This window comes from Coregonus lavaretus (assembly GCF_964263955.1).
Source record: "Coregonus lavaretus genome assembly, chromosome: 10".
Classification (NCBI taxonomy): domain Eukaryota; kingdom Metazoa; phylum Chordata; class Actinopteri; order Salmoniformes; family Salmonidae; genus Coregonus; species Coregonus lavaretus.
In genome coordinates this window covers 17,767,633-17,792,568 of record NC_139997.1, presented here as the reverse complement: position 1 = coordinate 17,792,568, position 24,936 = coordinate 17,767,633, and the positions used below count along the sequence as shown (strand labels likewise).

Below are 24,936 nucleotides of genomic sequence, written 5' to 3'. Positions count from 1 at the left end.
GTATGTGTTGACAGTCCTTTCTACCATGCCGTTTTTGAAAGATATAAACGTTAGCCATCGAGAACTACAAAAGTTTTGCTACTTTTCTCAACAACATTGATGCCCTGAATTTAGCAGGCGCTATCGACAGATCAGTAGGAAAAAGTGATTGGCTACTTTCTGCACACGCCATGGTCAGTGTGAACCGGAGTGACTTGACAAAGCTGGCCAAACAAGATGTAGCTACAAACAAAACTGAGTTAAATGGTTCCAGTCTGCCGTGAAGCATTCACCCATGTAAGAGTCTAGCTACATGAATGATATCAGCAAAATGTCTGCAATCAGTGATTGGTATGGTCGGTGTCAATCATTTTCGGTTTATTGGCCAAGCTCTAGGTTGCGCACACTTCATGGAAAAGTGTGGAAAACTGAGATGCAGAGTAGCTGTTCTTTCACAGCTCAGATAAGAGGTTTTCCGCTCCGTGTGTGTGTGTGTGTGTGTGTGAGAGAGATTTATGAGCGACGGCCACAATGCTGCACTGAGAAGACATGGCAGCCTTTTCTCATGTTACTAGTGCAGTCAGGGCGTAGATATTCATTGATGTGTGCAAAATAGTTAGAAGTTATCTCCCATCCGCAGACGTACATTTTGTAGTAGAAAACCTTTGATTCTCCTGTGTTTGCAGCTGGAATGAGGTGCTTGTCCAGTACATCCAGAATGTCGTTACAGATAGATTTTAGCTCATTCTCCACCTGCAGAGCAGACAACACACACAACACTAGTTGTCAACAAACTCAAGGAGAAAAGGGAAAAACATCTCACTCAACTTTGAGGTCTCATTTTTACATAACATGACCATTGAATTACCTCTTCAAAATATTAAAAAAGGGCACCAGAGTCTAAACCTCTACTTTGAAAGGAGCCACACACCATCCCTCCGATGCAAAAAGTCTACATTTATTATGTAACTAACATTTTGACAGCAAGCTGCCTTCATCAGGGATTCTACTCTTCTCCTACCGCCGTCCCCGTGGCTCACCGTTTGCCTGTATTCCCGGATCATCTTAAGTTTGTCTTCGCCTCCTTTGTTCTCCTCCTTCTGTTCGAGGCTGCTGATTATCCTCCAGGATGCTCTTCTGGCTCCGATCACGTTTTTATAAGCCACCGACAGCAGGTTCCGCTCTTCCACCGTCAGCTCCACATCCATGCCTGCCACGTTCTTCATGGACTCCACCATTTCTGACAGAGAGAAGAGAGAGAAAAGAAAGAACCTCAACCATCACACCCCGTTTTCAATAAAGGTAGGAACAATCTGTTCTGGAGTTCGTCAGCTTCTTGCTGGCTGCAATAATTACAACATTTAGTCATTTAGCAGACGCTCATATCTAGAGCAACTTAGTTAGTGCATTCCTTTTAACATACACATAACGAAAAGTATGTGGACACCTGCTTGTTGTACATATCATTCCAAAATCATGGGCATTAGTATGGAGTTGGTTCCCCCTTTGCTGCTATAGCAGCCTTCGCTCTTCTGGGAAGGCTTTCCACTAGATGTTGGAACATTGCTGTGGGGACTTGCTTCCATTCAGCCACAAGAGCAGCTGAGGTTGGGCACTGATGTTGGGCGATTAGGCCTGGCTCGCAGTCGGCGTTCCAATGAATCCCCAAAGGTGTGCGATCGGGTTGAGGTCAGGGCTCTGTGCAGGCCGGTCAAGTTCTTCCGCACCGATCTAGACAAACCATTTCTGTATGGACATCGATTTGTACACAGGGGCATTGTCATGCTGATACAGGAAAGGGCCTTCCGCAAACTGTTGCCATCAAGTTGGAAGCACAGAATCATCTAGAATGTCATTGTATGCTGTAGCATTAAGATTTCCCTTCACAGGATCTAAAGGGCCTAGCCCGAACCATGAAAAACAGCCCCAGACCATTATTCCTCCTCCAATAAACTTTACAGTTGGCACTATGCATTGGGGCAGGTAGCGTTCTCCTGGCATCCGCCAAACCCAGATTAGTTCGTCGGACTGCCAGATGGTGAAGAGTTTTTCATCACTCCAGACAACGCGTTTCCACTGCTCCAGAGTCCAATGGCGGCGAGCTTTCCACCACTCAAGTGGTTGCTTACAGTGGTAGTGAGTGTTGCAACCGAGGACAGACGATTTCTACGCGCTACGTTCTTCAGCACTCGGCGGTCCCGTTCTGTGAGCTTGTGTGGCCTACAACTTCGCGGCTGTGCCGTTGTTGCTCCTAGACATTTCCACTTCACAATAACAGCACTTACATTTTACCAGGGAGCTCTAGCTGGGCAGAACTTTGACGAACTGACTTGTTGGAAAGGTGTCATCCTATGATGATGCCACGTTGAAAGTCACCTGAGCTCTTCACTAAGGCCATTCTACTGCCAATGTTTTTCCTATGGAGATTGCATGGCTGTGTGCTCGATTTGATACACCTGCGAGCAACGGGTGTGGCTGAAATAACCGAATCCACTAATTTGAAGGGGTGCCCACATACAATATATATACACAAAATTATCTCAGCCATAGTAAGTACATTCTTCCTCAATAAAGTAGCTATCTGCAAAGTCAGATGTTGTAGAGCATGAACCTGCAGGAGCGAGTCAGTGCTTTGATGTTTTCAGAGAACTAAAGAATGTTGTGTCTAGGGTCACGGCAAGTTCTTCGCACTCTGGAAGGTGGATACCGTGGAGTTGTCAACCGTGATGGAGAGGTCTTGGAGCGGGCAGGCCTTCCCCGGGAGGAAGAGCAGCTCAGTCTTGTCGAGGTTGAGCTTGAGGTGGTGGGCCGACATCCAAGCAGAGATATCTGCCAGGCACCTGGGTGTGCCACCTGGGTGTCAGAAGGGGGGAGGGGGATACCAATCCTATCCACGTCACCTGGTAGGAGCGGCCTGCCAGGTAGGATGCAATCCAAGAGTGTGCAGAGCCTGAAACGCCCCGCCCTGAGAGGGTGGAGAGGAGGATCTGATGGTTCATGGTGTCTAAGGCAGCTGATAGATCTAGGAAGGTGACAAACAGAGGAGAGAGAGTCAGCTTTGGCAGTGCGGAGAGCCTCCGTGACACAGAGAGCAGAGCAGTCTCAGTTGAGTGACCCGCCTTGAAGCCTGACTGGTTAGGGTCAATATCGTTCTGAGAAAGACTGCACGTTCAAGCGTAAAAAAAAAAAAATGTGATACCGGTCTGAAGTTTGACATCAGAGAGGTGTGTGTTGGTTTCTTGAGGAGGGAAGTGACTCTGGTCTTTTTGAAGTCAGAGGGGATGCAGCCAGTGGTCAGGGAAGTGGGTAGGTTGTCGGGCGGCCAGACCTCACTAGTCGCAGAATTTCATCTGGAGAGAGAGGGGAGGAAGACGTCAAAGCGTGAGTGGGACCAGTGGACTGAATAGGCGGAGTGAATGAGGAGCGGATGTCGTCAACCTTTTTAAAGCGGTTATTTTCAAAGTGTTTGACAAAGTCATTCACACTACAGTAATCAGCACACGACAACATAGGAAATCAGGAAAATCAAGATTTTGGCTAGGAGATAGGTCAGTTTCTATTACGCATGGATGGAGGTTAATGTCTGGAAAGCAAGAATTCCTGACAAATTACATCCCTGACTGAGACTAACATGTCAGGAAGCACACAGCAGTATTTATTTAACCACATTTATAGCCACTGTGACAGAAATTATAGGGGTTCAAGGGTTTGTTGGTGGTTGTGAGTTTAATTAGCAAGTCTTTTGGGCGGCACCAACCAAACTTGTTAGTGTAAGTAAAGATTGCCTCCCTGAAACTGGGGCTGAAATGTGTCAACGTAGAACGTAGCATTTGAACAGGGACACTAACTGTCTCATACGCCGAGTGTGTGAATGAGTCAAACTGAGGAATGAACTGAACGCAAGTGGGTCATTCGATGGGGTAGACGGCGTTAACGAGGACACTTGCTGCACTTATGAATCAATCTACAAATTTGCAAATAGCCACTCCCACTGTTCAGTACTAGCCTATAAGAAAGCTCACCACAAGAGGTTACAAAGCCATTACCGAATGCCATTCCTATAGCCTAAAAACGCATCAAATTAATATTTGTTTTCATACTCGCATAAGTTGTAGCTTAGACCCTACTTTACATACTCTGAGGTTGTGTTGTGCCCTCTATCGGTTGAGACCAGGGGAGGACGACTGCCCCCTCTCATTGAAGCCACAGAAGTTCAAGGCCGACTGCGGTACTGCAGGCATTGTTAGCAGAAAACAGGATCCCCATTATAGAATGGAAAAATGGCAATCTTCGTGGTCAATCTTGATGTGAACAAAAACAATTTTGAAGACAATCATGGTGCCAATAATTGCCTCTAATACACCAGATATATGTCCTTGAACCGATTATTAAAAACAAACACAAAATAAAAATAAAGAATCGCACACAGAAGTTAAGGATAATTTAGTTGCAGTACCACGGTGGGCCTTCAACTTGAGTTACTCAATGAGAGGAGGCAGCACTGAGCTAACCTGAAACGTCAATTTGTGAAGTAGCTCAATCTGCGTATTTAATGTCTCCATGAGACGCCATCTTAACCGACTTTAGATGGCTTCAATGCGCTATTGAGTCTAAACATAGGAATGAATGGTGTCACGTGATCGATGGATTTGTCCATTCATACTGTATATACAGTCATTGGTTGAGACACCATGCTCATGAATACAGATCACCGCAATTTGGCTGGTACACAATTGAAGCTGAATAAATGTTACCTTTTAATTACTACCACAAAGATGGCCGCCAGTCCACCCACCGTCAAAGGTCAATTTAAAATGGTAATGTCTATTCTATTATCTATATTTCTATGAATATGTTTCTTATGGAGGATTGACAGTAGAATTTAAAACAGATTCCTATTCAAGTACACTATATATATACAAAAGTATGTGGACACCCCTTCAACGGGTGTGGCTATTTCAGCCACACCCGTTGCTGACAGGTGTATAAAATCGGGCACACAAGCCATGCCAATCTCCATAGACAAATATTGGCAGTAGAATGGCCTTACTGAAGAGCTCAAGGACTTTCAGCGTGGCACCGTCATAGGATGCCACCTTCCCAACAAGTCAGTTTGTCAATTTTCTGCCGTGTTAGAGCTGCCCTAATCAACTGTAAGTGCTGTTGTTGTGAAGTGGAAACATCTAGGAGCAACAACTTCTCAGCCGCGAAGTGGTAGGCCACACAAGCTCACAGAATGGGACCGCCGAGTGCTGAAGCGTGTACAACGTAAAAATCGTCTGTGCTTGGTTGCATCACTCACTACCACTGTAAGCAACCACTTGAGTGGTGTAAAGCTCGCCGCCATTGGACTCTGGAGCAGTGGAAACGCGTTGTCTGGAGTGATGAAAAACTCTTCACCATCTGGCAGTCCGACGAACTAATCTGGGTTTGGCGGATGCCAGGAGAACGCTACCTGCCCCAATGCATAGTGCCAACTGTAAAGTTTATTGGAGGAGGAATAATGGTCTGGGGCTGTTTTTCATGGTTCGGGCTAGGCCCTTTAGATCCTGTGAAGGGAAATCTTAACGCTACAGCACACAACGACATTCTAGATGATTCTGTGCTTCTAACTTTGTGGCAACAGTTTGGGGAAGGCGATTTCCTGTTTCAGCATGACAATGCCCTAGTGCACAAAGCAAGGTCCATACAGAAATGGTTTGTTAAGATCGGTGTGGAACTTGACTGGCCTGCACAGAGCCCGGACCTCAACCCCATCGAACACCTTTGGGATGAATTGGAACGCCGACTGCGAGCCAGGCCTAATCACCCAACATCAGTGCCCGACCTCACTAATGCTATTGTGGCTGAACAGAAGCAAGTCGCCGCAGCTATGTTGCAACATCTAGTGGAAAGCCTTCCCAGGAGAGTCAAGGCTGTTATAGCAGCAAAGGGGGGACCAACTCCATGATTTTGGAATGAGATGTACGACGAGCAGGTGTCCACATACTTTTGGCCATGTAGTGTACCCTCTTTCCTCAACATAAAAAAAAAGGAGCTCATTGTGGACTACAGGAGACAGGGCTGCAGTGGAGGGGCGTGCAAGTCACAGAGGACCTGAAATGGTCCCACCAACCGACACTGTGGTGAAGATAGCGCAACTGCGCCTTTACAACCTCAGGCTGCTGATGGAATTCTTCATGGACCCCCAAGACCCTCACGAACTTCTATAGATGCACCATTGAGAGCATTCTGTCGGGCTGCATCACCGTCTGGTACGGCAACTGTACTGCCCTCACCCGAATGGCCCTGCAGAGGGTGGTGCGGTCAGCCACGCTTCACCGGGGGCAGGCTGTCTGCCCTCCAGGACACTTACAGCACTCAGTGTCAAAGGAAGGCCAAGAAGATCATCAAGGACCTCAGCCACCCGAGTCATGGTCTGTTCAGATCTAGTAGAAAGAGACAGTACATGTGCATCAAAGCCGGGACCGAAAGACTAAAAAACAGCTTCTATCTCCAGGCCATCAGACTGTTGAACAGCCATCTCTTGTAGTAATTTAGAATAGTAAGTAGTTCTCCTGTAGTAACAGACAAAGATAGACTAATTCACAAAACACAAACCTCATACACACGCAGACTCCGTATTCACATACAGTGCCTTCGGAAAGTATTCAGACCCCTTGATTTTTCCCACATTTTGGTACGTTACAGCCTTATTCTAAAATGGATTAAACGTGATTCTTTTTTCACAATCTTCACATAATACCCCATAATGACAAAGCGAAAACAGTTTAGAAATGTATTACAAATTTAAACAAATAGCTTATTTACATAAGTATTCAGACCCTTTGCTATGAGACTCGAAATTGAGCTCAGGTTCATCCTGTTTCTATTGATCATCCTTGAGATATTTCTACAACTTGGAGTTCACCTGTGGTAAATTCAATTGAATGGACATGATTTGGAAAGGCACACAACTGTTTATCTAAAGGTCCCACTGTTGACAGTGCATGTCAGAGCAAATACCAATCCACGAGGTCGAAGGAATCGTCCGTAGAGCTCCGAGACGGGATTGTGTCAAGGCACAGATCTGGGGAAGGGTACCAAAACATTTCTGCAGCATTGGAAGGTCCCCAAGAACACAGTGGCCTCCATCATTCTTAAATGGAAGAAGTTTGGAACCACCAAGACCAAGACTCAAACTGAGCAATCGGGGTAGAAGGGTCAGGGAAGTGACAAAGAACCCGATGGTCACTCTGACAGACCTCCAGCGTTCCTCTGTGGAGATGAGAGCACCTTCCAGAAGGACAACCATCTCTGCAGCACTGCACCAATCAGGCCTTTATGGTAGAGTGGCAGACTGAAGCCACTCCTCGGTAAAACGCACGACAGCCCGCTTGAAGTTTGGCAAAAGGCAACTAAAGGACTCTCAGACCATGAGAAACAAGATTCTCTGGTTTGATGTAACCAATATTGAACTCTTTGGCCTGAATGCCAAGCGTCACATCTGGAGGAAACCTGGCACCATCCCTACAGTGAAGAACGGTGGTGGCAACAACATGTTGTGGGGATGTTTTCAGCGGCAGGGAGACTAGTCAGGATCAAGGCAAAGAAGAATGGAGAAAAGTACAGAGATCCTTGATGAAAACCTGCTCCAGAGCACTCAGGACCTCCGACTGGGGCGAAGGTTCACCTTCCAACAGGACAACGACCCTAAGGAAACAGCCAAGACAACGCAGGAGTGGCTTCGGGACAAGTCTCTGAATGTCCTTGAGTGGCCCAGCCAGAGCCCGGACTTGAACCCGATCGAACATCTCTGGAGAGACCTGTAAATAGCTGTGCAGCAACGCTCCCCATCACACCTGACAGAGCTTGAGAGGATCTGCAGAGAAGAATGGGAGAAACTTCCCAAATACAGGTGTTCCAAGCTTGTAGCGTCATACCAAAGAAGACTTGATGCTGTAATCACTGCTAAAGGTGCTTCTACAAAATACTTTGTAAAGGGTCTGAATACTTATAATGATCAAAATGATCAACTTGGAATAGCAAACAATGTGCCATTGGAACACAGGACTGCTGGTTGCTGATAATGGGCCACTGTACGCCTATGTATATTCCATTTTTTTTAAATCAGCCTTTTCCAGCTACAATAGCCATTTACAACGTTAACAATGTCTACACTGTATTTCTGATCAATTTGATGTTATTTTAATGGACAAAAAAATTGCTTTTCTTTCAAAAACAAGGAAATGTCTAAGTGACCCCAAACTTTTGAACGGTAGTGTATAAACATATACACACACACATATACACACGCACACACACATACATACACACACACACATATATACAGTTGAAGTCGGAAGTTTACATACACTTAGGTTGGAGTCATTAAAACTCATTTTTCAACCACTCCACACATTTCTTGTTAACAAACTATAGTTTTGGCAAGTCTGTTAGGACATCTACTTTGTGCATGACACACGTAATTTTTCCAACAATTGATTACGGACAGATTATTTCACTTATAATTCACTGTATCACAATTCCAGTGGGTCAGAAGTTTACATACACTAAGTTGACTGTGCCTTTAAACAGTTTGGAAAATTCCAGAAAATGATGTCATGGCTTTAGAACCTTCTGACAGGCTAATTGACATAATTTGAGTCAATTGGAGGTGTACCTGTAGATGTATTTCAAGGCCTACCTTCAAACTCAGTGCCTCTTTGCTTGACATCATGGGAAAATCAAAAGATATCAGCCAAGACCCCAGTAAAAGAAATGGTAGACCTCCACAAGTCTGGTTCATCCTTGGGAGCAATTTCCAAACGCCTGAAGGTACCACGTTCTTCTGTACAAACAATAGTACGCAAGTATAAAAACCATGGGACCACGCAGCTGTCATACCGCTCAGGAAGGAGAACGTACTTTAGTGCGAAAAGTGCAAATCAATCCCAGAACAACAGCAAAGGACCTTGTGAAGATGCTGGAGGAAACAGGTACAAAAGTATCTACAGTGGGGAGAACAAGTATTTGATACACTGCCGATTTTGCAGGTTTTCCTACTTACAAAGCATGTAGAGGTCTGTAATGTTTATCATAGGTACACTTTAACTGTGAGAGACGGAATCTAAAACAAAAATCCAGAAAATCACATTGTATGATTTTTAAGTAATTAATTTGCATTCTATTGCATGACATAAGTATTTGATCACCTACCAACCAGTAAGAATTCCGACTCTCACAGACCTGTTAGTTTTTCTTTAAGAAGCCCTCCTGTACTCCACTCATTACCTGTATTAACTGCACCTGTTTGAACTCGTTACCTGTATAAAAGACACCTGTCCACACACTCAATCAAACAGACTCCAACCTCTCCACAATGGCCAAGACCAGAGAGCTGTGTAAGGACATCAGGGATAAAATTGTAGACCTGCACAAGGCTGGGATGGGCTACAGGACAATAGGCAAGCAGCTTGGTGAGAAGGCAACAACTGTTGGCGCAATTATTAGAAAATGGAAGAAGTTCAAGATGACGGTCAATCACCCTCGGTCTGGGGCTCCATGCAAGTTCTCACCTCGTGGGGCATCAATGATCATGAGGAAGATGAGGGATCAGCCCAGAACTACACGGCAGGACCTGGTCAATGACCTGAAGAGAGCTGGGACCACAGTCTCAAAGAAAACCATTAGTAACACACTACGCCGTCATGGATAAAATCCTGCAGCGCACGCAAGGTCCCCCTGCTCAGGCCAGCGCATGTCCAGGCCCGTCTGAAGTTTGCCAATGACCACCTGGATGGTCCAGAGGAGGAATGGGAGAAGGTCATGTGGTCTGATGAGACAAAAATAGAGCTTTTTGGTCTAAACTCCACTCGCCGTGTTTGGAGGAAGAAGAAGGATGAGTACAACCCCAAGAACACCATCCCAACCGTGAAGCATGGAGGTGGAAACATCATTCTTTGGGGATTGTTTTCTGCAAAGGGGATAGGACGACTGCACCGTATTGAGGGGAGGATGGATGGGGCCATGTATCGCGAGATCTTGGCCAACAACCTCCTTCCCTCAGTAAGAGCATTGAAGATGGGTCGTGGCTGCGTCTTCCAGCATGACAACGACCCGAAACACACAGCCAGGGAAACTAAGGAGTGGCTCCGTAAGAAGCATCTCAAGGTCCTGGAGTGGCCTAGCCAGTCTCCAGACCTGAACCCAATAGAAAATCTTTGGAGGGAGCTGAAAGTCTGTATTGCCCAGCGACAGCCCCGAAACCTGCAGGATCTAGAGAAGATCTGTATGGAGGAGTGGGCCAAAATCCCTGCTGCAGTGTGCGCAAACCTGGTCAAGACCTACAGGAAACGTATGATCTCTGTAATTGCAAACAAAGGTTTCTGTACCAAATATTATGTTCTGCTTTTCTGATGTATCAAATACTTATGTCATGCAAATTAATTACTTAAAGATCATACAATGTGATTTTCTGGATTTTTGTTTTAGATTCCGTCTCTCACAGTTGAAGTGTACCTATGATAAAAGTTACAGACCTCTACGTGCTTTGTAAGTAGGAAAACCTGCAAAATCAGCAGTGTATCAAATACTTGTTCTCTCCACTGTATATCCACAGTAAAACGAGTCCTATATCGACAACCTGAAAGGCCACTCAGCAAGGAAGAAGCCACTGCTCCAAAACCGCCATAAAAAAGCCAGACTACGGTTTGCCACTGCACATGGGGACAAAGATTGTACTTTTTGGAGAAATGTCCTCTGGTCTGATGAAAACAAAATAGAACTGTTTGGCCATAATGACCATCGTTATGTTTGGAGGGAAAAGGGGGGACTTGCATGCCGACGAACACCATCCCAACCGTGAAGAACAGGGGTGGCAGCATCATGCTGTGGGGGTGCTTTGCTGCAGGAGGGACTGGTGCACTTCACAAAATAGATGGCATCATGACCATACTTCCAAAGTTGTGGCAAAATGGCTTAAGGACAACAAAGTCAAGATATTGGAGTGTTCATCACAAAGCCCTGACCTCAATCCTATAGAACATTTGTGGGCAGAACTGAAAAGGCGTGTGCGAGCAAGGAGGCCTACAAACCTGACTCAGTTACACCAGCTCTGTCAGGAGGAATGGGCCAAAATTCACCCAACTTATTGTGGGAAGCTTGTGGAAGGCTACCCGTAACGATTGACCCAAGTTATACAATTTAAAGGCAATGCTACCAAATACTAATTGAGTGTATGTAAACTTCTGACCCACTGGGAATGTGATGAAAGAAATAAAAGCTGAAATAAATCATTCTCTCTCCTATTAGGAAGGCCCTCAAAATTGTCAAAGACTCCAGCCACCCTAGTCATAGACTGTTCTCTCTGCTACCGCACGGCAAGCGGTACCGGAGTGCCAAGTCTAGGTCCAAAAGACTTCTCAACAGCTTCTACCCCCAAGCCATAAGACTCCTGAACAGCTAATCATGGCTACCCGGACTATTTGCACTGCCCCCCCACCCCATCCTTTTTACGCTGCTGCTACTCTGTTAAGTATTTATGCATAGTCACTTTAACTCTACCCACATGTACATATTACCTCAACTACCTCAACTAGCCGGTGCCCCCGCACATTGACTCTGCAACGGTACCCCCCTGTATATATAGCCTCCCTACTGTCACTTTATTTTACTTCTGCTCTTTTTTTCTCAACACTTTTTTTGTTGTTGTTTTATTCTTACTTTTTTTGTTTAAAATAAATGCACTGTTGGTTAAGGGCTGTAAGTAAGCATTTCACTGTAATGTCTGCACCTGTTGTATTCGGCGCATGTGACCAATACAATTTGATTTGATTATTCTGACATTTCACATTCTTAAAATAAAGTGGTGATCCTAACTGACCTAAGACAGGGAATTTTTACTAGGATTAAATGTCAGGAATTGTGAAACTGAGTTTAAATGTATATGGTTAAGGTGTATGTAAACTTCCGACTTCAACTGTATATACACACATACATACATACATACACACACACACACACGTCAAATCGGAGGGCCTGTTGTCTGGACCTCTTGCAGTCTATATGGGTGCCACAGGGTTCAATTCTCGGGCTGACTCTATTCTCTGTGTATATCAATGATGTCGCTCTTGCTGCTGGTGACTCTCAGATCCACCTCTACGCAGACGACACCATTTTGTATACATCTGGCCCTTCATTGGACACTGTGTTAACAAACCTCCAAACGAGCTTCAATGCCATACAACACTCCTTCCGTGGCCTCCAACTGCTCTTAAACACTAGTAAAACTAAATGTATGCTCTTCAATCGAACGCTGCTTGCACCCGCCCGCCCGACCAGAATCACTACTCTCGGCGAGTCTGACTTAGAATATGTGGACAACTACATTACCTAGGTGTCTGGTTAGACCGTAAACTCTCCTTCCAGACTCACATTAAGCATCTCCAATCCAAAGCTAAATCTACAATCGGCTTCCTATTTCGCACCAAAGACTCCTTCACTCATGCTGCTAAACATACCCTTGTAAAACTGATTATCCTACCGATCCTTGACTTCGGCGATGTCATTTACAAAATAGCTTCCAACACTCTACTCAGCAAATTGGATATAGTCTATCACAGTGCCATCTGTTTTGCCACCAAAGCCCCATATACTACCCACCATTGTGACCTGTACGCTCTCGTTGACTGGCTCCAGGTCATCTATAAATCACTTATAGGCAAATCCCCGCCTTAGCTCATTGGTCACCATAGCAACACCCACCCGTAGTATGCATTCCAGCAGTAATCTCTCACTGGTCATCCCCAAAGCCAACACCTCCTTTGGCCGCCATTCCTTCCAGTTCTCTGCTGCAAATGACTGGAACAAACTGCAAAAAAACTCTGAAGCTGGAGACACTTATCTCCCTCACTATCTTTAAGCATCAGTTGTCAGCGCAGTTTACCGATCACTGCACCTGTACACAGCCCATCTGTAATTAGCCCACCAAACGACCTCATATTGTTATTTAAATTGTTATTTATTTTGCTAATTTGCACCCCAGTATCTCTATTTGCACATCATCTTCTGCACATCTATCACGCCAGTGTTAATACTAAATTATAATTATTTTGCACTATGGTCTATTTATTGCCTTACCTCCATAACATACTACATTTGCACACACTGTACATAGATTTTCTATTGTGTTATTGACTGTACATTTTGTTTATTCCATATGTAACTCTGTTGTTGTTGTTGTTTTTAAAATCGCACTGCTTTGCTTTATCTTGGCCAGGTCACAGTTGTAAATGAGAACTTGTTCACCTGGTTAAATAAAGGTGAAATAAAAAATATATATACACACACACACACACACACACACACACATATACATTGTAGAATAATAGTGAAGACATCAAAACTATGAAATAATACATATGGAATCATGTAGTAACCAAAAAACTATCTTATTTATTAATATATTTGAGATTTTTCAAACAGATTTTTCAAACAGCCACCCTTTGCCTTGATGACAGCTTTGCACACACTTGGCATTCCAGAGAATCTTGTTTTTCATGGTCATAGTCCTTTAGGTGCCTTTTGGCAAACTCCAAGAGAGCCGTCATGTGCCTTTTACTGAGGAGTAGCTTCCATCTGGACACTACCATAAAGGCCTGATTGGTGGAGTGCTGCAGAGATGGTTGTCCTTCTGGAAGGTTCTCCCATCTCCACAGAGGAACTCTGGAGCTCTGTCAGAGTGACTAAGGCCTTTCTCCCCCGATTGCTCAGTTTGGCCGGGCGGCCAGCTCTAGGAAGAGTCTTGGTGGTTCCAAACTTCTTCCATTTAAGAATGATGGAGGCCACTGTGTTCTTGGGGACCTTCAATGCTGCAGAAATGTGTTGGTCTGTGCCTTGACACAATCTTCGACCTCATGGCTTGGTTTTTGCTCTGACATGCACTGTCAACTGTGGGACCTTATATAGACAGGTGTGTGCCTTTCTGAATAATGTCCAATCAATTGAATTTACCACAGGTGGACTCCAATCAAGTTGTAGAAACAACTCAAGGATGATAAATGTTAACAGGATGCACCTGAGATCAATTTCGATTTTTATTTTATTTTTTATAATAAATTTGCAAACATTTCAAAAAACCTGTTTTCACTTTGTCATGGGGTATTGTGTGTAGATTGACGAAGGAAAATAATACATTTAATCCATTTTAGAATAAGGCTGTTATGTACCAAAATATGGAAAAAATCAAGGGGTCTAAATCCTTTCCGTAAGCACTGTATATAGACATTAAGCACTGGACCGTTTCCTTTATATGGTCTTTCACACTGTGTATTCACATAATGTATTCTTCCTTTCCCTTTCATATAGGCCTAGCTCATTCTAATACATATACTATTGCATTTTTGTTACACCGTTCATACACAGTGTATTTATATACTGGATTAAATACTGTATTCTTATTCATATACTCTATTCTTCACATAGGTCATTCTAATATAAAGTCATCATAAAAAGAAATGTCCTCTCACTGTGAACTGCGTTTATTTTTAGCAAACCTAACAGAAATTGAATAATGTGTCCCTGAACAAGGGGGGGGGGGGTCAAAATCTAAAGTAACAGTCAGTATCTGGTGTGGCCACCAGCTGCATTAAGTACTGCAGTGCATCTCCTCATGGACTGCACCAGATTTACTGACATTCCTGTCTTGCAGGAAATCACGCACAGAACGAGCAGTATGGCTGGTGGCATTGTCATGCTGGAGGGTCAGGATGAGCCTGCAGGAAGGGTAACACATGAGGGAGGATGATGTCTTCCCTGTAACGCACAGCATTGAGATTGCCTGCAATGACAACAAGCTCTGTCCGATGATGCTGTGACACACCACCCCAGACCATGACGGACCCTCCACCTCCAAATCGATCCCACTCCAGAGTACAGGGCTCGGTGTAACTAACGCTCATTCCTTCGACGATAAACGCGAATCCGACCATCACCCCTGGTGAGACAAAACCGCGACTCGTCAGTGAAGAGCACTTTTTGCCAGTCCTGTCTGGTCCAGCGACGGCGACGTTGTTGCCGGTGATGTCTGGTGAGGCCCTGCCTTACAACAGGCCTACAAGCCCTCAGTCCAGCCTCTCTCAGCCTATTGCAGACAGTCTGAGCACTGATGGAGGGATTGTGCGTTCCTGGTGTAACTCTGGCAGTTGTTGTTGCCATCCTGTACCTGTCCCGCAGGTGTGATGTTCGGATGTACCGATCCTGTGCAGGTGTTGTTACACATGGTCTGCCACTGCGAGGACAATCAGCTGTCCGTCCTGTCTCCCTGTAGCGCTGTCTTAGGCGTCTCAAAGTACGGACATTGCAATTTATTGCCCTGGCCACATCTGCAGTCCTCATGCCTCCTTGCAGCATGCCTAAGGCATGTTCACGCAGATGAGCAGGGACCCTGGGCATCTTTCTTTTGGTGTCTTTCCAGAGTCAGTAGAAAGGCCTCTTTAGTGTCCTAAGTTTTTATAACTGTGACCTTAATTGCCAATGGTCTGTAAGCTGTTAGTGTCTTAACGACCGTTCCACAGGTGCATGTTCATTAATTGTTTATGGTTCATTGAACAAGCATGGGAAACAGTGTTTAAACCCTTTACAATGAAGATCTGTGAAGTTATTTGGATTTTACAAATTAGCTTTGAAAGACAGGGTCCTGAAAAAGGGACGTTTCTTTTTTTGCTGAGTTTATCTACTACTGTACATTGCATTTTTTTATACTGTATATATATATATATATATATATATATATATATATATATATATACACACACACACACACACACACACACACACACACACACACACACACACAGCCTGTATTTATATACCGGATTCTTGAAATAGCTCACTTTAATATATTTACTGCTGTACATATTCTTAGTATATATTTTGGTGTATGTACACAGATTGCATTTGGATTACTGATAGTGTTATTTGGGTTGTTAACTGGATTGGTCCTGACATTCATGATTTCTTGTCTTTCAGTTTTTGATAACTTTTTTGTGTAATAATCAAATAGTCAATGTTAATGACCATTTTTATTTAAATAACATTACGAAATTATCAAATTATTTGACAACCCTGTTTGTAAGCTTTTAAATTATATCAATCTCAGCCCTTTATCGTTTCTTGTGATGAAAACATTGAGGTCTCATGGTATGGTATGCAAAATACAGTATGTAAACTTTGAGCACCATCTCTTGAATGTTTTGCCATTCAGGTCTAAAAAGTCACTTTCTGAGCACTCCTACAAATGGGCAAATATGTATGGAAGGATTCGTTCAATCAAAAGGGGTGCTTGTCAAAAAGTGATTGAATTCAAATGGATTTATCCTCAATCCAAGCGGTTCACTGTGTTTTCATACACAATGACTTTCAGGTGGGATCACATAGGCCAACTACAGTCACAGAACAGGGTCTCTTGGCACATCTCTTCCATATTTAGATGTATAACGAGATTAGATGCACACCTTGAAAGGTTCCTGTCATCACCAGCTCTCTTAATGGAGTGTCTGGGGAGTTGCCAGCGTAGACGGGGGACTTGATGCAAACCTGCATTACCGCTAGATGGACGTAGCCGTGGGAGTAGAGCCCAGCTGGCTGCTGAGCCAAAGACTAGAGGAGTGTCTCGGAATTCTAGAAACTTCCCTCATAGAATGTCGTCGAATTCAGTACTGCGTCAGTGTCCGAGTCTGGGAGATTTGAGTAAAATAACTTGGGGTTCTTGTCCAGAAAACGCAGTAATCAATAGACACCATTACAGGGCTGGTGTAATCACAGTGAGGAAACTTGCAGGGGGGAGAGCCTTTCACATTTAAATGATACACCAGTAAATCAGATCAAGGAAAATTACGGGAGCTGTGCAGCTGTCCAGTATGGGTGTTATAATACAGTAAGTGGTTACAACAGAAGGTCTTAGCTAGAGCAGAAATATTGTTCGTAATAATTCCAGCATAACATATTACCATACTAGGCCTATAGCCCACATGTTAGGCCTATATGTTTACAGTTACACAACACCATAATATTGCTTGATAAGAATGCTTATGGGACTGAGGGGGAACCCCAGAAAGCGTGGGGTCTTGCTCTGTGTGTGACCCTGCCGGTGCATAAAAATCATCAGAGTACTGCCATGCTGTACACAGACAGGCAGCACTGGAGCACAGTGTGTGCCATACATAGAGCCTATGACTTCTAGAGACAGTGTACCTACAGCAGCCAATGGCAGATCTGCATAAAGCATGCTGCGGAAACTCGATGCTCAACTGTCAGCGCCCAGGAAGAGCAGCAGCACTACAGTATCTCTGCAGCAGAAAAACACTGAGCCATGGCTTTGATCAGTGGACTAGGGCCGTCCTCAGACACACTCAGTGACCCCTCTATGGATTGACATCAAATGTAAAGGAAGGTAAGGGAAAGGAAACAAGATTTCTTCTAATAAAATATAAGGCGAGGCACAACAGGTGAAATTTATGCATCAACTTAACAATTGAGATTTATGAGTATTTTGGTCCTTTAAGAATATATTGTTTTTCATGAAATTTGATGATATTCGGATGAAACCAGATCAAAGTATGATGACCGAAGAATGAAAAATTGCTGTTGCATCTAGATTGATAAAGTTTTATCATAAAGTTACTTGTCCCCTCCCCCATGTCCAAGACTTGGATTCAGGGAGGCGGGATTATTAAGGGCATAGGGTGACGTCACCCTAACTCATTTTAATACACCAATGGTAACATGGTATTTTTTACCTAATTTAAATAAGTACCGCCTTGTAACCAACATCGCTAGATAGCTACTCTACCAGTGCCAAAATTTGCTTGTAGGGTGTCAGCAAATATAAAAGTTTACACTATTCATCTATGGCAAAGATACTTATATGTTTACCCTTTCATCTATGTCTGATGTTAGCTAGTTACTGGCTAGCCAAGTCTTCAGCCAGCATGGAACAAAGGAGGGGGAAGGGTAATTCAAAACTCTGACGAAGATGTCATGTCAACACATCCGTCAGTGCTGCTGTGAATCGTATCACAAGAGACATGCCATACGGGAGATGTATAAAACATTGCCATCATTCATGCAATTTCAATGTAGTTTGAGTTACTTTGTGTATCTCCAAATTTGCTTGAGATGATTTTACTGCAACACTGCATCCAAGTTTCTTGACATAGGCGTTTCAAAGAGCTGTCAGTCAAGGCGAGCTCATGAATATAAGCTTACCACCCATCAGCTTGTCTTTTCAAACTTCCCGGTAGTTAGCCATGAGAGAAAGTACTAACATTTTTAGCATTTCTATCCCCAAAAATAGTATGGGTAATATTTTAATCACTCAAAATGTTATTTTACATGGGAATCAGAATGAATGTTTGGGACCTTTAAAAGGTAGACTCAGCTAAATGACGTTGCCACGAGCAGCACCGCAGATATTCAGACGATCGAGATGCAAGACTTCGCTCTCACACAGCCGTACAGCGCAGTGGTCTAAGGCACTGCATCGCAGTGCTAGCTGTGCCACTAGAGATCCTGGTTCGATTCCAGGCTCTGTCGTAGCCGGCCGCGACCGGGAGACCCATGGGGCGTGCATAATTGGCCCTGCGTCGTCCAGGGTAGGGGAGGGAATGGCCAGCAGGGATGTAGCTCAGTTGGTAGAGCATGGCGTTTGCAACGCCAGGGTTGTGGGTTCAATTCTCACGGGGGGGCAGTATGAAAAATAAAATAATGTATGCACTCACTAACTGTAAGTCGCTCTGGATAAGAGCGTCTGCTAAATGACTAAAATGTAAATGTAAAATGTACACAGTATTTGCACATGTGCATGGGTTCGCTTCACAGCGCAGTAGCCAGGACACCAAAACAGCGGAGAAGTTGAGCCTCGCGCTACTATGCGGTTTACTTTCTGCATCTACGTCATATCGCTGAGTCTACCTTTAACATTAGTACTTTCAAAAACAAACTTTTGTTTATCATGCTATTGTCATAAAAATTATGGATTTTAAAATCACATTAAAATGGACATAAATCCATAATTTCAAAGTTCACTACATGTAATCATACATAATTTAAAAGCCCATTTCATTAAGAATGTTACAAACTGAAATACATGTAGTAACTTTTAAGAGATCGTGATTGGGTCTAAATAGGCATTTGGTCCGCTAAATTCATTGTTCTTTAACTGCCAATTCCCGAAAGTCAGACTCTTCCCACACGCCAACTAATTACTCTTCAGAAGCATCTGCATTTAGCACATTTGTGGTTATACTTAAATATATTATCCAGTCCTGTATAGAGGGAATTGTTGATATGTTGTAAAATGTTGATTCTGATAACAATTGTTGGAAATATGTATCAAAAATGCTGTTTATGTACATGTCTTTAGTATTTTACAGATAGAAAGTCTAAAAAAGTATATATCCACCATCTGCTCTATACGTGTCTGGTCCTGGAGTGTCTTAACAAAATTATACCAAAACATGTATGCTGACTTCATCCAGTGTCCAGAAAACTGGATTTGCGGTATATGCAAAGATGTGCATATTTAATGAGATTTGCAGTTGTAGTACAAAAAGTGTTATATTGGTGTCTATATTAAACTGGTAAAAGTTCATTGTGATATGATTAAGGGGGGGGGGGGGGGGGGGGACCTTAATGCCTCGCCTTAATGTAGAAATGTCATGTCTGTGTGGGGGACGCAGGTGATCGAGAACACATGAAGAAAAGGAAGATCTCAGCTAGTTTGAATGAACAGGACTCTCACCAGCTGGCCTTCCATACATGTGTGGAAGCAGAACATCTTACTATAGTGTTCAGCTACACTGCTGCCCTGATTAGCACGACTCGACATAATCAAATTAACATGAGGACTGCAAGAACAATTGGGGTGTCTATATAAAAATACATTCTGTGAACTGTTCTATCTAAACCCATCAAGCAAAAAAGAGGAATACTACTCAGTCTCCGGGGAAAGAAGAGAACAGGCGTGACTGAGATGTGTTGGTGGGAGGGGTGTTACTACCACCATTACGACAATGCATTGGAATGTGTTCAGGTCTGTTGAGTGACACAAGGACTGCTGAGCCCTGCCTCCCGCTGTGGCTGGAGACAGTGTATAAGTGCACTTCCTCAAAGAAGAGGAACTAAGGAGGGGAGGGAGGAAAAGGTAAGAGAGCAGTCTTTGCAAAGATCCCCACTAAACAGGCAGCCCCTGTCTGATCCATTTGCACACACACACACAGGGGCTGGATGACTCGCCTGAGCTGGAGAGAGAGGGGTTACGTAAGAGAGTGGCGCACTGGTGCTTCTCGTCTCCTCCTGTCCCTTGGTCCCCATGTCAGGGGGGCTGCATAGGCACATAACTCCCCCTCTCTCTGGTATGGCTTGACCCCAGCTGCACTATCCGCCTTGCACATTCCTCTGTGCCAAAGGGGGCTCCAGGAGAAGTGGCCTGTTCCACAGCAGGCCTGCAGGGGGGAATCATCCAGGCTCTGAGTGGCCCGGCCCCTCCAGGGGATTGTCCCCTTTCAGGAGGCCTAACGACAGGAGGGGTGGGTGGTGTTGGCTAGAGCTGGTAGGAGACAGTATCCTGTTTCATAGCAGGGCAAAAGAGACCAGAGAAGAGACTGCATGGCCCATGTGTAGCACTGCTGATCTTTGATATCAAAATCTAGAAAACTAAAATCAGGTACTACTACAGCACTTAATGGTATGCCTTGGTATAGGCCACTTCTCAGCAATACCGCAGTCATGTTAAATGGGGAAATTAAAATAAAATGGAATTAACAAGGCATTTAATGCATCTTCCTCTACATTCATCATCATGGGAAAGTCTTTGCCTAGATCAGTCGGCATACTTTATGAACTGGATCATCAGAGTGGTAGAGTTCAGATCATTCAAGCACTAATAAGTGAGAGGTAAAAAAAAAAGCACAGTTATTTTATGTTATATCGTCTCGTTTTGACAATATTGCAATATTTATGCGCTAGTTGGCTGTACCTGCACCCTTATTAAATATGGAGGCAATTTGTTTTCATCACTTTTACTTCAATGACTAATCAAAACTCATTATCATGGCTCTGCAAGAGATATGTGAGCAATATGTTTGGAACATCGAATCACAATAAAATCACAGTATCGAATTGTAATACATATAGAATCTCAATACATATCAGCACCGTGGTAATATAGTATCGTATGGTCCCTGGCAATTCACAGCCCTATTCAAGATGCACGAGAACACTCGTCAAGCAAAGATGCTGATATGCTACAGAGAAAGCATTCTGTCCAAAAGTAATTCAGAAGGATCCACTCAAAAAGGAAGCTTGAAGGACCACTTCAGCATAATGGGGCACTAACAACAGGCATCAATGTCTGGGGATAGGGAGCCCAAATGTGTAGCGACATCCACTGAGGAAGGAGACATTGCAATCATAGAATTTGATTTGTGGCCAGTATTCGGTCAAACTTATGCCATAGTAATATGCCACTGAAGCGTGTTGACTTGTTTACAGTGTAAACAAAGACATCTAGCCCTTTCATACATTTTGGAAAATGGATGTGCCATTTCACGCAGCATTCCCAGTGTCCATGCTTTTTCAGAAGAATACCTCTCGTCTTGGGTATAATTATCTTAGTAAACTCAACTCTGTCCATATATACACTGAGTGTACAAAACATTTCCATGACATACTGACCAGGTGAATACGGGGGAAAAGCTATGATCCCTTATTGATGTCACTTGTTAAATCCACTTTAATGTATACCTAACAAGAATATAAATGCAACAATTTCAAAGATTTTACTGAGTTACAGTTCATATGGGCCACAATGGGCCTCAGGATCACGTCACAGTATTTCTGTGCATTCAAATTGCCATCGATATAATGCAACTGTGTTCATTGTCCGTAGCTTATGCCTGCCCATACCATAACCTCACCGCCACCATGGGCACTCTGTTCACAACGTTGACATCAGCAAACCGCTCGTCCACACGACGCCATACACGTGGTCTGCGGTTGTGAAGCCGGTTGGACGTACTGCCAAATTCTCTAATACGACGCTTATGGTACAGAAGTTCGCATTCAATTCTCTGGCAACAGCTCTGGTGGACATTCCTGCAGTAAGCATGCCAATTGCATACTCCCTCAAAACTTGAGACGTCTGTGGCATTGTGTTGTGTGACAAAACTGCACATTTTAGAGTGGCCTTTTATTGACGCCAGCACAAAGTGCACCTGTGTAATGATCATGCTTTTTAATCAGCTTCTTGATAGCCACACCTGTCAGGTGGATGGATTATCTTGGCAAAGGAGAAATGCTCACTAAAAATAAGCGTTTTGTGCATATGGAAAATTTCTAGGATCTTATTTCAGCTGATGAAACATGGGCTTTAAATGTTGCGTTTACATTTTTGTTCAGTGTAGATGAAGAGGAGACATGTTAAAGAACGATTTTTAAGCCTTGAGACAAATTGTGTATGTGTGCCATTCAGAAGGTGATTGGGCAAGTCAAAAGATGGAAGCGCATTTGAATGGAGTATGGTAGCAGGTGCCTGCCAGGCGCAATAGTTTTCCGTGTGTATCAAGAATGGTCCACCACCAAAAGGACATCCAGCCAACTTCACACAACTTTGGGAAGCATTGGAGTCAACATGGGGCAGTATCCCTGTGGAATGCTTTCGACACCTTGTAGATTGGGGCGGGGGGGGCTATTGTGTATGCTAGCTAAAGACCCATCGCTGCATAGTTAGCTGGTGCGATCGCAGTTAGCTAGCTAAAACATTCTACAAAACTGCCAGTTAACATTAACTAGCAAGGTGCCTAGCGTGTTTAACGTTTGCTTGCCAACTAGCTAGCTAGACAGGGTGGCGTTGGGCTAGAAATGTTAGCTTGACCTGGCAACCCTGGATATATGCTTCAGTAAGATTGGCTTTTTAGCGTTCATAGCAATGGTTATCAACTGTACTGCAGGGATGGAACATTAATCGCAGAAAATAGAGGTTGTGCTGGCAGATGCAGAGAAGTATTTGGGTGTACGAGATATGACGGCAGAATAGTTACCGGGTGTGTTGAGTGGTGGTGTCCCGTCTTTTCAGCCTGAGGTAGGACTAGATATGTTTAAATAGAGTAGGGTGGTGTGCACAGGTTTTTGATTAGTGTAGTTAGATATATCGTATTTGTTGATTTTCCTTTTTCCAAGCAAAGTATACGAGAGTTATACTCCAGTCTAGTTGGTGGCAGTAATGCAACATTTATTGGATGCCAACCGCCGTTAAACCTCATCGAAGTAGTCATTTATACTTTCCTTGAAAAATAGTTGGAAACAATGCAGTCGCTAGCAAACTAGCTTCAAGACTAACGTTAGCTAGTTAGCTAACTAGGCAGGTTACGAAGCCGTTATCTATTTATAGTGTAACTGCGGTACTGTCAAAATAGCTAGCTAGTTCATCACAAAGAACCAAATTATTTTAGTTAACAAATGGTTAGCTAACCTTAACCCATCCAACGGTAGCTATTGCAATTTATCAACCATTGTTAGCCGCCATTTTACCAGATTTTAGCTCACGTTCGTTAGCTGGCAGGCTCTCTTGTTAACTAACGTTAGTAAGCAACATTGCATTGACTAGCTAACCGCCGTTAGAAATAGATAGCGGCTTCGTAACCTAGTTAACTAACGTTAGCTAGTTGTATATCCATTGACATGACCACCAGCAGAATCAAACAACTGCTTTCAAGATAGCATGGAAGCTGAATATCACCCATGGCCATACTAACACTGAATAGCCTAAACCCCAGTAATACACATGTTTATCGCTAGTTAACGTTACTCGGACCCCGAAACCCTCTTCTCCGCCATTTTGTCTTTACTACGATCTCTTACTAGCTAGTTAACGAATCCATCTTCAAACCACCTCACCCGCTCCTCGAAGCCCCCCGCTAGAGGGAGGGTGAGGCCGGGGAAGAAGGATACAAGCGAATGAGGGGCATACTCCGCATTGACAGTAAATCTCAGTCCTTACCATCGTATCTCTCGGCTTGTTCGGCGAGTTTGGCCTGGTATACTAAGTGTTCTCGATCTGCCATGGTGTTCGAGGTCGGGCTGTCGATGAGGAGAGGCTGAACGTGGATCTGTCTCAGGCAGCGGTTCCTGGTGGAGCAGCAGCTCAGCGTCCCCACTCTCTAACTACTGGTAGCACTGGTGTAAAGATGGCGTCCGGACTCAATCCGGGAAATTGACGCAATCCACGCCGCCACCACATCCCCTGCTCTCCACTTTTTTTTCCTCACACACTCCCGTGCAAGCTCCTGGCCTGCAACTCATTTAATCTCGCATAACCTGTACACGTCTTTATGGTGTGATTATATGTCAACCAAAAATCTATTGAAAATGTGAAACACAGGCCAGTATTAAAATTATTCAATTTAATATAATCCACTCATCATGACCAGACTATCTCCATAAAGTAGTGTGCATATAATAATGGTGGTTCACACACCAGGGCCACATATTTACATTTTAGTATATGGCTCTGGTTCACAACTCCTTATCATTGCTGGAGTCCATAGTGTTATTAGAATCCTGTGACCTCAAATTTGCAAAAACGAGTGATTTTCTCACCAGCCATGTGTAGTCAATCAGTCTATCATAATCTCAGGTTGGCTGTACGCATTATTAGCTCTCGAAAACTCTAGCCGGCATTCTGCTTTCTCCCTACAGTTCTCAGCCATTAGCTTCTCCCACGACTGCCTCATGTGAACTACAATCCTGACGCTGTATTTAATGTTTAGAAACGTCAATAATCATCTCTTGCGATACAGCTTTCGAAACATACATCCCTTATCTTTCAACAGCGAGAAAGAATCCTTCAAATAAAAAAGATAGATGTACTGTAGCAGTATTGCACAGATCCATACAACTATGGGTGCCTCCATCTGACAA

General features: G+C 43.8%; 1 protein-coding gene across 1 annotated transcript in view; it reads right to left on the bottom strand.

Annotated features, from left to right (window-relative positions):
- Window positions 1–24,223, bottom strand: part of LOC311135987 (14-3-3 protein epsilon-like) — a 36,459-nt gene extending 12,236 nt beyond the window's left edge. The window contains exons 1-3 of the mRNA XM_084170032.1: window positions 24,017–24,223; window positions 1,020–1,219; window positions 626–732 (exon numbers count right to left, since the gene is read on the bottom strand). Coding sequence (XP_084026158.1) covers window positions 626–732; window positions 1,020–1,219; window positions 24,017–24,080 — 371 coding nt within the window. The 5' untranslated portion in view covers window positions 24,081–24,223. The remainder of the gene's footprint in view (window positions 1–625; window positions 733–1,019; window positions 1,220–24,016) is intronic.
- Window positions 24,224–24,936: the final 713 nt, after the last annotated feature.